The sequence below is a fragment of the Dipodomys spectabilis genome, unplaced genomic scaffold (assembly GCF_019054845.1).
Source record: "Dipodomys spectabilis isolate Male_0828 unplaced genomic scaffold, ASM1905484v1 ptg000512l, whole genome shotgun sequence".
Lineage (NCBI taxonomy): Eukaryota > Metazoa > Chordata > Mammalia > Rodentia > Heteromyidae > Dipodomys > Dipodomys spectabilis.
Window position 1 is genome coordinate 121,696 of NW_024871189.1, and position 15,056 is coordinate 136,751.

At 61.2% G+C, this 15,056-nt stretch overlaps 1 protein-coding gene across 1 annotated transcript; it reads left to right on the forward strand.

Moving 5' to 3' along the window:
• Positions 1-329: 329 nt before the first annotated feature.
• On the forward strand, positions 330-14,365 carry Enpp7 (ectonucleotide pyrophosphatase/phosphodiesterase 7). Its single transcript, XM_042670008.1, has 10 exons — positions 330-585; positions 862-1,007; positions 2,801-3,427; positions 4,230-4,449; positions 4,642-4,720; positions 7,183-7,355; positions 8,625-8,717; positions 10,005-10,220; positions 10,696-10,867; positions 14,188-14,365. The coding sequence occupies exons 1-10, from the start codon at positions 330-332 to the stop codon at positions 14,363-14,365; spliced, it is 2,160 nt and encodes a 719-aa protein (XP_042525942.1).
• The last annotated feature ends 691 nt before the right edge of the window (positions 14,366-15,056 follow it).

A 15,056-nucleotide genomic window follows, 5' to 3' on the forward strand; every position in this document is an offset into this window, starting at 1 on the left:
GGGCTGGGGCAGGACGAAGCCCCAGAGAGTGTAGACCCCTTCTGCATCCCAGGGAAGGCAGGGCTGGGTGAAGGGAGGACTGAGAGGCCCGGAGCACCCTGGGGACTTTAAAGGGGGTCACACGTCGGGACACACACACCAGGATCTGCACACGCCAGGACCGCGCCAGAGGATGACCCGGGTGTGGAGGGCAGGAGCCAGGGCTGGCTCAAGTCCGCACACCGCCCCATCTCTGAAGATGCACCCAGGATAAGACACCCGGCCAGCCCGGGACTTTGCTCTCCCCTGGGCACCGCCGTCCTGTGCACCTGCTGCCCACAAAGCCGGACATGAGGCCCTGGGCTGTCCTGCTCGCCGGGGCTCTGGTCACCTTCCTGCCACCTCCTGGGGCCGCCGCGCCCGTCCACAGGCAGCAACCCCGTAACAAGCTCCTGCTCGTGTCCTTCGATGGCTTCCGCTGGGACTATGACCAGGATGTGGACACCCCCAACCTGGACGCCATGGCTCGAGAGGGGGTAAAAGCTCGCCACATGACGCCGGCCTTCGTCACCATGACCAGCCCCTGTCACTTCACGCTGGTCACTGGTGAGTGTCGGGTCGGGACGGGGATGGGGGGGGAGGGGGACTGGGCCACCAGGCACAGAGAGCAGCCAAGGGGAGACCCCCGGCTCCCAATGCCCCCCAGCCCACGCCTGCACAGGGGGTTCCAGGATCCTCCATCGGCAGCAAGCTGTAGAGGGCAAGGAAAACGCCCACTGGGGTCACTAATGGGGAGGGGGGGGTCCTCGCTGGGCCTGGGCTTCGGGGGGGAGGCAAGGGTGGCCTTCGCCAGGCTCCCCTGCCCCCGTCCTCCCCCCTCAGGCAAATACATCGAGAACCACGGCGTGGTGCACAACATGTTCTACAACACCACCACCACGGTGAGGCTGCCCTACCACGCCACCCTGGGCATCCCGCAGTGGTGGGACAACGGCAGCGTGCCCATCTGGATCACGGCCCAGAGACAGGTGACGCGGCCCAGGGACCCACACACGGGACACGGGCTGGGGCCGGACAGAGACAGGGGACACCGCCCCTGCACGGGACACGGGCTGGGGCCGGACAGAGACAGGGGACACCGCCCCTGCACGGGACACGGGCTGGGGGGCCGGACAGAGACAGGGGACACCGCCCCTGCACGGGACACGGGCTGGGGGGCCGGACAGAGACAGGGGACACCGCCCCTGCACGGGACACGGGCTGGGGGGGCCGGACAGAGACAGGGGACACTGCCCCTGCACGGGACACGGGCTGGGGGGCCGGACAGAGACAGGGGACACTGCCCCTGCACGGGACACGGGCTGGGGGGCCGGACAGAGACAGGGGACACTGCCCCTGCACGGGACACGGGCTGGGGGGCCTGGACAGAGACGGGAGACATGCCTATGCACGGGACACGGGCTGGGGGACCTGGACAGAGACAGGACGCGACCTGCAGCCCGACGCATGGGACACGGGCTGGGAGGCCTGGGGACCCAGACAGTTGAGGCCGTGACCCCAGGAGACCCCCGGCCGGCACGGCCCTGCCTGCCCCCCCTACGGCGGTGATGTGGACAGAACTTTGATGTCCTGTGGAGGGAGGAACCCCACCCCCTCAGACCCCTCCGTGCTGGGAGGAGCCCCACGGGAAAAGAACTATGACCCCATGAGGAAGTTTCAGCCGTGAGATGATTATCCCTCCCAGTCCCGCCCCCTGCCTCTGAGGAGCAAAGATTAGTGGGAGGAGAGTTGGGGCGTTCAACGGGCAAACCTCACTAATTCCTAACGACCTCTATCCTCAAGGCCAAACAGAGGTTTGCAAAGAGCCCACCCCACTTGGCTAATGACCAGCGGGAAGCCGGGCACCGGCGGCTCACACCTGTCATCCTAGCTACTCAGGAGGCTGAGATCTGAGGATGGAGGTTCAAAGCCAGCCTGGACAGGAAAGTCCATGAGACTCTAATCTCCAGAAAACTGGAAGTGGCGCTGTGGCTCAAGTGGTAGAGCACTAGCCTTGAGCTGAAGAGCTGAGGGACAGCGCCCAGACCCTGAGCTCAAGCCCCAGTACAGGCACTAATATAATAGCAATCATAATAATAATAGAGCCAGATCCACTCAAGTCAGAGAATCGCCCTGCTTCCATCTGTGCAGGATACCAAAGTTGGTGCCTGGTCCTGGGCCGGAGGGCAGGGAGCACACGGATGGTCGCAGGACAGACATGAGCAGCAGTTGTGGGAAGGTGGATGAACAGGCGGAAGGCTGCAGGGCAGGTGGACAGTGGGGAGGGAAGTGGGCGGTGGGGGGAGGCGGGCTGCAGGGGGAGCTGCATGGATGGGGAGGGAGCAACCTGGCCAGGGACCCGGCCTACCACCGCTGCACTCCTCCACAAATTGGCTTTACCCCACACCATGCGGAATGAGGGCTGTTTTATGAATGTGTGTGTATATACACGCGTGTGCTGGTCCTAGGGCTTGAACTCGGGCCTAGGTGCTGTCGCTGAGCTTTTACCTTGCTACTTGAGTCACAGCTCCACTCCTGGCGTTTGGTGGTTACTGGAGATAAGAGCTTCCTCACAGACCCTCCTGCCAGGGCTGGCTTTGAACCACAATCCTCAGAGCCCAGCCTCTTGAGTGGCCAGGGTGACAGGCGTGAGCCACAGGCGCCTGGCTTTCATAAGGGCTATTTTAGAACATGAACGGCCTCCCGCAGAGACGCAGCTGCGGGGGGCTGAGCCGAGCGTGGGTGAGGAGCCGAGTGGCTTCACGTGGCCTTGTCCTGGCAGGGCCTAAAGACTGGCTCCTTCTTCTACCCGGGCGGGAACGTGACCTACCAAGGAGAGGCCGTGACGCTGAGCCGGAAGGAAGGCGTCTGGCACAATTACAGCGACGAGGAGGAGTGGAAGGCGAACGTGGACACGGTGATGGGCTGGTTCACCCACGAGGACCTGGCACTGGTCACGCTCTACTTCGGGGAGCCGGACTCCACGGGCCACAAGTATGGGCCCGAGTCCGCCGCGCGCAGGGAGATGGTGAGGCAGGTGGACAGGACCGTGGGCTACCTGCGGGACAGCATCGCACGGCACGGACTCAGCGGCCGCCTGGACCTCATCGTCACCTCTGACCACGGCATGACCACCGTCGCCAAGACGGCCGGAGACCTGGTGGAGCTCCACAGGTTCCCCAACTTCACCTTCCGGGACATCGCCTTCGAGCTTTTAGACTACGGGCCCAACGGCATGCTGATCCCCAAGGAGGGGAGGCTGGAGGCGGTGTACGGGGCGCTGAAGACGGCGCACCCCCGGCTGCACGTCTACAAGAAGGAGGAGTTCCCCCGGGCCTTCCGCTACGCCGGCCACCCCAGGATCACCCCCCTGCTCATGTACAGCGACCTCGGCTACGTCATCCACGGGGTAAGCCGCCCGCGGGGCCACCGCCTCCTCCTGGGACCGGAGTCGCCTCTCTTCTTTTTGGTGGTACCAGAGATTTGAACTCAGGGCCTTACGCTTGCCTTGAGCAAATGCTGCACCGCTTGAACCACGTCCTTTTGGCTCTGGCTGTTTCTTAGGTAGGGCCTCCTTTTCCTCGGCCAGGCTGGTCTGAGCCTGCGTCAGGCCTCCCTGAGTGACGTAGGGAGGGACCGGGTGGCAGGTGCATGCTACTGTTCTCAGCCCTGCGTTCCTTTCCTTCTTCTCTTTTGCTATTGAGATGAAGTCTTGGTCACTTTTTTTACCCTGGCTGAGCTGTAACCCTCTTCATCTCCACCTCCCAAGTAGTTAGGATGGCAGGCTGTGACCCACCTCCTCCGCCCACTTGTCTAGCTGGTCTCCAGACTTGCGTTTATGACCTTGGTGTCAAGGTCAAGTGTGGGAAGTCAGTCACGGCAGGTGGCAGGAGGGGATGGGAAGCGGTACCCAGCAGGGAGAGGACCCCAGAAGGACACACAGCCTCTCAACAGGAACCCAGAAGGGACCTGCAGCCCCCCTGCGGGGACTCGGGGTCAGCTCTTCACCAAGGCTGTTCTGGGGGTGACTCATTGCGGGGGTCTCGGAATTCCGGGAAACTGAGCCTCAGAAACTCTGCCACGCGGGAGTCCCTATCACCGCCCAGCGCGGCCTGCCCATGCAGGTGCCCGCCTGCAGGGGGTGCCGCGCAGAGGGGGTGCTGGAGGCCGCAGCCCCCCGCAAGGCCCCGGGCCCCCTGTCCCCCCTACAGAGAGTGAACGTCCAGTTCAACAACGGGGAACACGGCTTCGACAACAACGACATGGACATGAAGACCATCTTCCGGGCCGTGGGCCCGAGCTTCAAGGCCGGCCTGGAGGTGGAGCCCTTCGAGAGCGTGCACGTGTACGCGCTCATGTGTGAGCTGCTGGGCATCGAGCCCGAGCCCAATGATGGGGACCCCGGCGTCCTGCGGCCCACACTCCGCTCGGGTGAGAGGGCCCCTTCCTCCTGGCTCCCAGCTGAGCCCTGGACCCGGTCACCTCCCCCCCCTGCCCCCCCCCCCCCGCGAGCCTCAGCAGGGGCCCTGGGGGGACGGGGGGGCGGGACCCTGGCGCTTGTGGAGGAATGGGGGGGCAGGGAAATGCCCCTCCCCCCTCACTGGACCTTCTGGCTTCTCGCAGCCGCCCCACTCCTGCCCCGCCGCCCGCCCCCCCTGCCGATGGCGCTGCTGGGAGCCCTGGTCCTTTTGGCCAAAATCCAGTAAGGTCCAGGTGAGACTCCCAGAAGCTGGAGGAAGAGAGGGGGAGAAGGAGGCCAAGCCCCTGCTCTCCCCCCCACACCCCGTCCTAGGGAGCCTTGAGGACAGCACAGCACTGCTGGGCCCCCCAGCCAGCCCCCCACAGCCAGCACTGTGCCCCCACGTGGAGATCACTTCCCAGCACCAAGGCCAGCACAGCGGGCAGTGCCGCCCTCCCGCAAAGCCTGGGCGACCCGCCCCTCCCCCCCCCCCCCGGCCGTCCCCTCCCCGCCCCCTGGCCGCCCCCCTCCTGACCAGGCCCGGCTCCACACAGGCAGGGAGGAACCTGGCCTCCCAGGGTGCTGTTTGGGAAGGGAGGGCTAGGGATGACCTAGGAGTCACCAGCCGCCCGGCAGGGCAGCCTCCCGGCTCTGCCTGGCAGTCCCGGTGCTTGGCCAATGCAGAAGGAAATCTCTCCTTCCTTCTAGAAACACAGGACTGACGCACCAGCTGGAGCGCGGCTCAGGCCAGCTTCCCGCCGCGCTGAGCTGGGGCGTCAGGCCCCGCAGGCCCAGCCAGCCCTCCACCCTGGCCCCAACCCCTCCTACACTCACCTGGATCCTCCCAGAAGCCCAGGGGCCGCTCCAAGGCCTGACAGCCCCCTTCCCACCACCGACGCCCTCCCTCCCTCCTTCCCCCACCTCTGCCTCTCCCTCCTCACCCTGCCCGCCCTTTCCTCTCAGCCCAACACAGGGCACCTGGTCTTCCAGGAAGCCCCCCGCCAGCCACCCACAGCAGCTGGGTCTCCAGCCCTGGGGTGTCAACTAGACGTGGATGGGGCCTTGCTTTCCCAGCTTATCCCAATGTCTCTGTCCAACACACACACGCACACACACACACACACACACACACACACACACACACACACACACACACACACACACACACACACCAGCCCACACCTGGCCGCTCCAGGGCTGAAGTAAGCCCACCTGCTCAGATTTACCACCTTTCTTCCCATGAAGCCGCAGTTCCATCTGCCGCCACGAGGGGGCGCACACGAGCCCACAGCCCTCAGCGCCCACACACAGGGCAGGGTAGGGGACCCCGCCAGGAGGGTCCTTGGCACGGCTTCTGGCCGCAGCCAAGCCGGTGGGAAGAAAGGGGAGGCCATCACTAACTGCCAGGCCCTTCGCAGCCCCCTCGACGGGGACTTTGTTCTCAAAGGCTGCTGGTTTGCCTGCAGACTCCCAGCTGCCCAGATGGGTAATAAATAAATCGCTAATTCCTGGAGGCAGCCGGCCGTCGCAGGGCCCCGATCCTTCCTGGGCGCGGTGAGGCCCCGGGGCGCGCTCCAGGCCGGCCCAAGGGTGGTTCTGCGTCTGAACAGAAGACAAGGGAGAAAGGAGGGGTTCTTTATGCTCCAACAGGGAGCCAGTGTTGTCCGCCAGCCCACGGAGGCCAGGGGCTGCACACAAGGCGCTGCAGCCTGAGCTGCACACAAGGCGCTGCAGCCTGGCAGGGCATGGGGCGGCCTGGCAGGGCATGGGGCGGCCTGGCTGGGCAGGGGCGGCCTGGCTGGGCAGGAGCAGCCCGGCGGGGCTTGGGGTGGGGACACAGGGCAGCCTGGCAGGGCTCGGGGCAGCCCGGTGGGGCCGGCCCGGAGGCCAGCAGGGCCTCAGTGGTCAGCCCCTGTGGCACTGGGCCTTCAGCGCGGCTCTCCGGAACGTGGGCTTCGGGGGCACCCAGCAATGCTGCTGGCAAGAGCCCTGAGCCTACGAAGCCTGGGGGCCATGGCAGCTGTGTCCACGCAGGCTCCAGGTTTGGGGCCAGGGCACGGCAGGGTGGCCCCACCCACTCCTGCTTCCCACACCTCCTCCCCCTCCTCCTCCCCCTCCTCCTCCTCACCCACCTCCCCCTCTCCCTCCCCCTCCTTCTCTTCCTCCCCCTCCTCCTCCTCTCCCTCCTCCCCCTCCTCCCCTCCTCCTCCCTTTCTCCTCCTCCCCTCCCCCTCCTCCTCCTCCCTTCTCCTTCCTCCTCCCCTCCCTCTCCCCTCCCCCTCCTCCCTTCCCCTTCCTCCTCCCCTCCTCCTCCATTCCTCCTCCTCCTCCTCCACTCCACCTCTTCCTCCCTTCCTCCTCCTTCCTTCCTCCTCTCCCTCCTCCCCCTCCTCCTCCCTTCCTCCTCCTCCCCTCCCCCTCCTCCCTTCCCCTTCCTCTTCCCCTCCTCTCCTCCCCTCCTCCTCCCTTCCTCCTCTTACTCCGCTTCCCCCTCCTCCCCCCTTCCTTCTCCTCCCCTCCTCCTCCATTCTTCCTCCTCCCTTCCTCCTCCACTCCTCCTCCTCCCTTCCTCCTCCCCTCCTCCTCCTCCTCCTCCTCCATTCCTCCTCCTCCTCCACTCTTCCTCCTCTCCCTCCCCCTCCTCCTCTTCCCCTCCTCCTCCCCTTCCTCTCCCCCTCCTCTCCTTCTCCTGCACCAGCCTGCAGATCGCAGTCTCTGGAGCGGCTGCCTCCTCCCAAAAGGCCTGGCCCTGGGCTGCAGGCTCCTGGCCCCAGAACCATGGGTGGAATGGCCCATGGCGGCTGCAGCTGCACCCTGGACCCCAGAGCCCGCGCTCCACACCAGCTCTGGCTGCGTGTCCAGGCCCCAGCCGGCCGAGGTGGGATCGCTTGAGGCCCAGTGCTCTGGAGTCTGCCTCCCCTGACTGGTAGAGATGAGGCGGACAGAGGTGATGGACGGGAGGGCAGAATGTGGAGCACTGCACTGACCCACACTAACAACTACTGCGACAGACAGACACACCACCACCACTGACCCCCAACACCATGACTGCTCGCTCAGCCTTGGCCATCTGTGTCTGAGGATTGGGCCCACACAGAGGTGGGCAATCAGTCACTCCTGGACTTACCAAAGGGACAGATGGGAAATAATCTGTCTCTACAACACTCTCCACCTCCAGGGCCGGGCAGCTCACCAGCAACCCCGGGCCCTGGCCCCTGCGTCTGCCCAGGGCTGCAGCAGGCCCACCCGCCAGCACTAGCTGCCCGTCTGTGTGTAAAATGCATGCATGTGGCTGTACAACCCAGAGCAGCAGAGCGCAGGTTCAAGACCGGCTCCCACACCCACACTCCAGCCTTCACTGGCTCTGTGACCCAGGGTAAGCTGTCAACTTCTCTGGGTTATCATTTCTTCCTCTTAAAACTAGGAGCCACAGGGGCTGGGAAGGTGGCCCAGTGGTAGAGTGCTTGCCTTGCATGCATGAGGCCCTGGGTTCAATTCCTCAGCACCACATAAGCAAAAAGCCAGAAGTGGCGCTGAGGCTCAAGTGGTAGAGCACTAGCCTTGAGCTGAAGAGCTGAGGGACAGCGCCCAGGCCCAGAGTTCAGGCCCCACGACCGGACCCAAAAAAAAAAAAAACTAGGAGCCACAGCCGGGTATGCACACCTATAATCCCAACACATGGGAGGCGAAAGCAGGAAAATCTGGAGTTGTAGGCCAAATGGGCTGCCTACATTCTGTCTGGAAGAAAAAAAAAAGAACAGAAAAGAAACTCGCTGTGTCTGTCTCACAGGGCACACCAAATACTCACAAGCTGCTTAGATCAGGTGTGGCTCGCACAGAAATCGGGGCCACGAGCCCCTCCCGGCAGGCTCTGAGAACCCAGCTTCCCTTTAAATTCATCGCCAGCCCTTCTTTCTCTGTGTGTGTGTTCCAGTCTTACTTAGGTTTTTGCTCCAGGCTGGCACTCTACCACTTAAGCCATGCCTCCATTGGTAGTATTTTGCTGGTTGTCAGAGCTGAGAGTCTCACACACTTTCCTGCCCAGGCTGGCTTCCAACGAGGATCCTCAAATCTCAGCCTCCCAAGTAGCTAGGGTTACAGATGTGAGACACCGGCGCTCAGCTTTCCATTCCTCTTGTTCCTCAAGTTGAAGGTCCCAAGCTGGCCAAACGCATCCCCACAGCTGAGGTAGACGGCCCTGTTCTTCGCAGCCTGAAACAGCCTCAGCTGGACTCATCACGTCGGTGTTTACAACAGCAAACACATGAAGACAACAGGGGCTGGGAAGGTGGCTCAGTGGAAAAGTGCTTGCCTTGCATGCACAAGGCCCTGGGTTCGATTCCTCAGCACCACATAAGCAGAAAAAGCCGAAGTGGCACTGTGGCTCAAGTGGTAGAGCACTAGCCTTGAGCTGAAGAGCTGAGGGGCAGCGCCCAGGCCCAGAGTTCAGGCCTCACAACTGATTTTTTTTTAATGAATACAAGGGCAGAATGTTTACAAGTTATACCGCTTGCCTGCAATTTGTTTTTCTGCCCACCTTCGATTTTTTGGTTACTGCTACTTGTCCCCCACTTTTTTCAGTGGTTCCCTTTTTCTTTTCCTTTAAAATGTTGGAAAGAATGAATTGACTTAAAGAAAATATTGATTAAGTAATAGTGGGACTGGGCGCCAGTGGCTCACGCCTGTCATCTTAGCTACTCAGGAGGCTGAGATCTGAGGATCGCAGTTCAAAGCCAGCCCAGACAGGAAAGTCTGTGAGACTCTTATCTCTAATTAACTACTCAGAAGTGGCGCTGTAGCTCAAGTGGTAGAGTGCTTACCTTGAGCTGAAGAGCTGAAGGACAGCGCCCAGACCCAGAGTTCAAGCCCCACAGTCGACCAAAAAAGGAGGAGGAGGAAGAGGAGGAGGAGGAGGAGGAGGAGGAGGAGGAGGAAGAGGAGGAGGAAGAGGAGGAGGAGGAGGAGGAGGAGGAGGAGGAGGAAGAGGAGGAGGAGGAGGAGGAGGAGGAGGAGGAGGAGGAGGAGGAGGAGGAGGAGGAGGAGGAGGAGAAGAAGAAGAAGAAGAAGAAGAAGAAGAAGAAGAAGAAGAAGAAGAAGAAGAAGAAGAAGAAGAAGAAGAAGAAGAAGAAGAAGAAGAAGAAGAAGCTCAAAATTGAGGATCCCATTTCAAAGCCCAGGCAGGAAAGCCCATGAGACTCTTACCTCCAATTAACCACCAAAAAAGCACAACTGGAGCTGTGGCTCATGTAGTAGAGAGCTAACCTTGAGCAAAAGAGTTCAAGGACAGTGCCCAGGCCCTGAGTTCAAGCCCCGGGACCAGCACTAGTAATAGTGATGGCAATAATAATAGTGCAGGTGACTGGCTGCAGCCAGCCAGCTGCAGACCACCGGACACTGCCCACTCCAGCCTGTGTCCCCTTCCCCACTCCCATGGGGCAGCCAGCCTCCCCGGGGCCAGCAGCCCCAGGCCGCCCCCCACCTCCGCAGAGGTGGGCTGTTTCCCAGACACCTTGGGCCCTTCCCACAGCCCCGTCTGCATCCAGGGCTCTGCTAGATGCTGGCCCAGCAAGCTCCGAGAAGTCAGGCTACCGTCAGTCCGTGTGCAACATCCTACAGAAAGCAGCACTGGACACAGCCTTGTGGTGTCCAGCGCCCTGTGGCCTCCTCCGTGTGGCAGGCTCGAGCGCGGCCAGCGGGGCACACAGGGCCCCGGGCATCACCCTGTGTGGCTGGGCGCACCGCGGTACACAGAAATCCCTTGTCAGAAGGCCCGGCCTCTTAGCGTCAGTGACGCGCTCTCCCCAGAAGGGGGCGCTCTTGGGCTCCCCAACACTGGGCTTGGCTTTCTCAGGCAGCTCCTGAAGCAGTGAGGAATGCTGAACCTCCTTCTCTCCTCCTCCTCCTCTTCCTCCCTCCTCCTCTTCTCCCTCCTCCATCTTCCTCCTCCACGTCCTCCTCCTCCCTCCTCCCCATCGTCCTCCTCCTCCTCTTCTTCCCTCCTCCTCCCTCCTTCTCCCCATCTTCCTCCTCTACCTCCTTCTCCTTCTCCCTCCTCCCCATCTTCTTCCTCCTCCTCTTCTTCCTGTTCCTCCCTCCTCCCTTTCCTCCCCCTTTCTCTCTTCCTCTCTCCTCATCCTTCTCCCTCCTCCTCCCCCTCTCTGCCCTCATTTTCTCTGTCCGCTTCCTTCTTCCCTTCTCCCTTCTCCTCTTCCTCCCAGGCCGGCCCTGCTCCCATGAGCCTGTAGCCCAGGGCAGGTTCAAGCTGGCCTGCTTCAGGCTGCACCAGGCCAGAGCAGCGGTGCAGAGCAAAGACCTTCAGGAGCAGAACTTTGAGGGTCCCCTGGGGCAGGGATCCCGGAGCCAGCATCGGCGTTGCTGCTGCCCTGATCAGTAGGTCTAACATTGACCCATGCACAACTTTAATCCAGGCATGCACACGCACGCACACGCACACCTGAACCTGCAGGTCTGGTTGGGCCTGAGAGTCTGCATTTCTGACTGCAGAAGTGTTTCTCAGGCTGCGGCAGCTCGCTGCACTATCTCACGCTGGATAGAGGGAATGAACAAACAAATGAATGAATGAATGAATGAATGAATGAATACTAGTCTCTGCCCAGCTTCCTAGTGTGAAAAAGAAAGAAGAAAGAGGCAGCAGAGCCAGGGCCGGAGGCCGCGGGCAGGGCCTCTCCAAGCCCAGTCCTGCAGGGCCAGCTGCTCCGCTCCGCTCGCTCCCAAGAGCTGCTGTGGGCAGATCCAAGCTGGTCCTCCCCGCAGCCGGGGCTCTCTCCCTCTGCCCCTCTCTCTTCTCTTCTCTTTTCCTCCTCCCTCTCTCTCCATCGCTCTCTCTGTTTCTCTCTCTCCCTCTCTTTCTCCTGTCTCACTGTGTCTGTCCATCTCTCTCAGTCTCTCTCCTCTCTCCTCAGTCTCTCTCTCTATTTCTTTTTTTTTTAATTTTTGGCAGTCATGGGGCTTGAACTCACAGCCTGGTCGCTGTCGCTCAATTCTTCAGCTCAAGGCAAGCACTCTACCACTTGAGCCACAGCGCCACTTCTGGTAGTTTATTGGAGATAAGAGTCTGACAGACTTTCCTGCCCTGGCTGGCTTTGAACCATGATCCTCAGATCTCAGCCTCCTGAGTAGCTACGATTACAGGCGTGAGCCACCGGCGCCCGGCTTGTCTATTTAGGTCTCCAACTCTCTCCATCTCCTTCTCTCCTCTCTCTCCATCTGTTTCTGTCTCTCTGTCTCTCCCCTCTGGGGGGAGGGGGGTTGTGCACGCGTGCACACACGCGCGCGTGCGTGCATGCACACAGTGAGTGAAATCCCTCAGGACCACTCTGCTTCCTCCAGGTCTCATTTCCTCTCTTTAGGGAAGAATGGAGCGAGGGCCCTGGGGGTCTCTGGGGGAGAGGGACCTGGGGGGACCCTGAGGGTGCTGGGGGACCCTGGGGAGTGCTGAGGGGGACCCTGGGGGGGCTCCAGAGGGGACCCTTCCAGGTGGTTGCCATACCATGGCTTCACACCTAGAATGCCCGTGGGAAGGCAAAGCCTCAGGAGCAGTTCTGTCTCATGAGGGCCACAAAGGCCCCAGTGAGGCGCAGCGAGGCCCAGCCCAGCCGACTCCACCCAGTGCCCCTGGAGGGCATTTGCTGCATGGGCCAACCAGGCACGGGCCTCAGCCCCGGCCATCCAGAGCCCAGAGCCGCCGCCACCAGGCCCCGGAGCATGGGTTGCCATGGTTACCAGAGCAGCTTGGAGCCTGGAACCACGCGCCCACGGAGGACACACTGCATGCACACCAGGCTCCACACGTCCACAGAGCACATGCTGCACACACACAGACTCCACGCATCCACGGAGGACACACTGCACGCACACAGGCTCCACACATCCACGGAGGACACACTGCACGCACACAGGCTCCACGTGTCCACAGAGCACATGCTGCACACACACACACACACACACACACACACACACACAGACTCCACGCATCCACAGAGCACATGCCACACACACATACACGGGCTCCACGCGTCCACAGAGCACACGCCACATACAAAGGCTCCACGCGTCCACGGAGCACACGCTGCGCACACAGCAGGCTCGCCCAAAGTTCAGAGGCACACACACACACACTCCCTGGTCATGTGTGTTCATGCACACTGGACACACGTACCGGCTCCCAGGCAGTCTGCCCGGCCAGGCCCCCCAGCTCCCGAGGCCACCACGCGCAGCAGCCGGTGCCGCCTCCCCTCCACCGGGCTCCACTGCCACCCGCACCCCAGGGCCCAGCGCTCGGCCTCCACGAAGCCAGGCGCCCGTCCTGGAAGGACCCCTAAGAACCCGGACAGTGACCCCCCCACGCCGGCCAGCCTGGGAGGCCTCTGGCCCCGATGCCCAGAGCCTTCCACAGGTCACCACATCCCAGGTGGCTGAGCAGGGACAGGCCCTGAGCTGGCCCCTCCTCTCCCCGCCCCTGCCCGAGGCCGGCCAGTCCGCGGTCCCCCGCCTGAGCCCGGCGCCAGTGGCTGCGGTCTGAGACCCAATTAACCTCTCAAAATCTAGAGGTGGAGCTGTGGCTCACGTGGTAGAGCACTCTCCTCCACCAAAAAGAGCCCAGGGACAGTGCCAGGCCCTAAGCTCAAGCCCCACAACCAACCCCCAAACAAAAATAGCCGGTGGGTCAAAGGTCTGATGATGTTTGGGGTACAACCCACATACACACAGATGTGTGTGCGTGTTTGCACACATACACACATATACGCTTGCACACACGTGTGCTAAAGATGAAAAGCAGATGAACTGATTCTAAACTCTGTCTCTTGTAATATACAATATTCACACGGTCTCCCCCTCACAAAGGCCGGCGACCCCGAAATTTAACTCGCCTGCCACTAACTACGTTATCACTCAACGCACAATGAGCTCCCCTCATCCTTACAGGGCCAGGAATCAGGCTGCACACTCGTGTGTGGCAGCCAGAACATTGCTTTCACCAGTATTTTTTTTTCTTTTTCTTTTGGGTCCGGTCATGGGGCCTGAACTCTGGGCCTGGGCGCTGTCCCTCAGCTCTTCAGCTCAAGGCTAGCGCTCTACCACTTGAGCCACAGCAACACTTCCGGCTTTTTTCTTTTTGCTTATGTGGTGCTGAGGAATCGAACCCAGGGCCTCATGCATGCAAGGCAAGCGCTCTACCACTGAGCCACCTTCCCAGCCCCTCACGTGTATTTTTTTTAAGCCAGGTTCACATCTGTAATGCTAGCTCCTCAGGAGGCTGAGAGCTGAGGATTAAGTTTGAAGCCAGACCCATCAGGAAAGCCTGTGGTGAGATTCTTATCTCCAATGAACCAGCAAAAAGAGAATGAATGGCTCAAATGGTAGAGTGCCAGCCTTGAGCCAAAAAGCTTAGCCAGAGTGAGAAGCGCTGAGTTCAAACCCCAGTACGCACGCGTACGTACACACACACGCACACATACACATTCACTATGTTCTGTGGAAGAAATTAAACAGAAGCGGAGGTGGGGGGATTGCCTTGGGGCTTACAGAGCTGCGTGGTAACATTTCATCCATTTGCTACATTTACAAGAAACACCCGGGAGATCTGGAGGAGGCTAATCCAAGACAAGAAAATGTCCTCGCAAAGCGTGGGGAAAGAAAGTCAGGCTGCAAAAGGACTCATCACCAGACACCAAAAGTCCTTGTGGTAGAAGTCAGGAGGAGCGAGCCTGGGGCACGGCTCTGGTCCCCTCAGGACTCCGCCATCGCGAGGACTCCAGGTCCCGGAAGAACGGTCGCCAGCTGTCAGCCACCCTGACAGAAGAGAAGAAACTAAGTGGAGCGGTGCACATCTCCCCCATCTCCATAAACAAGAGGATCAAGGACTAGGCCTGCAAAAAGGGAGACCCTATCTCAACAACAGCCAGAGCACAAGGCCTGGGAAGGTAGGATTCAAGCACACAGCCCTGCATCCAAACCCCAGTACACCAGAAGGAAAAGGTCCCCAGACACCACCAGGAGCCCAGGTCCCGGTTCCCCCCGCCCGCCGCCCCCGCTAGCCCCTCAGCTGACTCTCCAGAGCCTGGAATGAGAAGGTGAGGGAGGAGCCCGGAGTTGCACCAGCAGAGCCCCGTGCCACCACGCCTAGGTGTTCAGAGACCCCAGGTTTGGGCTTGTCTCCAGGTGCAAAGCCAGCTTCATTTGTTTTATTCTTACCAGGCCCAGGTTATGGGTTGAAATGGCTTCTGATAACCTTTTAGCTAGTCTTCTTCCTGCCTCCCAGGTTAGCCGGGATTCCAGGTGTAAGCCACGGAGCCTGGCCCCAGGGGGACTTCCGCAGGAGCACAGCGGTCATCACAGCGTGTGGATCCCACCGGGGGCTCCGATCCTACGTGTTCCTGTCGAGCCCCTCTGGCTCCCTGTGGTGGTCTTGGGCTGCCCAGGTGACTCCGCATTGAAGGCCAGAAGGCCAGAAACCAGGGCCAGGAGTCGGGGGGGGGTGTCCCTGCCCCCTCCAGCCTCTGGTGCCCGGCCGCCATGGGGTGGGGCTTACCATCGGCAAGCCCACTGGGAAGACCCC

Bases quoted from the DNA above. Each gene is read 5' to 3' on its own strand.
- Enpp7 (XM_042670008.1), top strand. From the start codon at position 330: ATGAGGCCCTGGGCTGTCCTGCTCGCCGGGGCTCTGGTCACCTTCCTG. The intron at 586-861 runs GTGAGTGTCGGG...CTCCCCCCTCAG, and splicing joins TCACTTCACGCTGGTCACTG to GCAAATACATCGAGAACCAC. The intron at 10,221-10,695 runs GTACACAGAAAT...TCTTCCTCCCAG, and splicing joins GTGTGGCTGGGCGCACCGCG to GCCGGCCCTGCTCCCATGAG.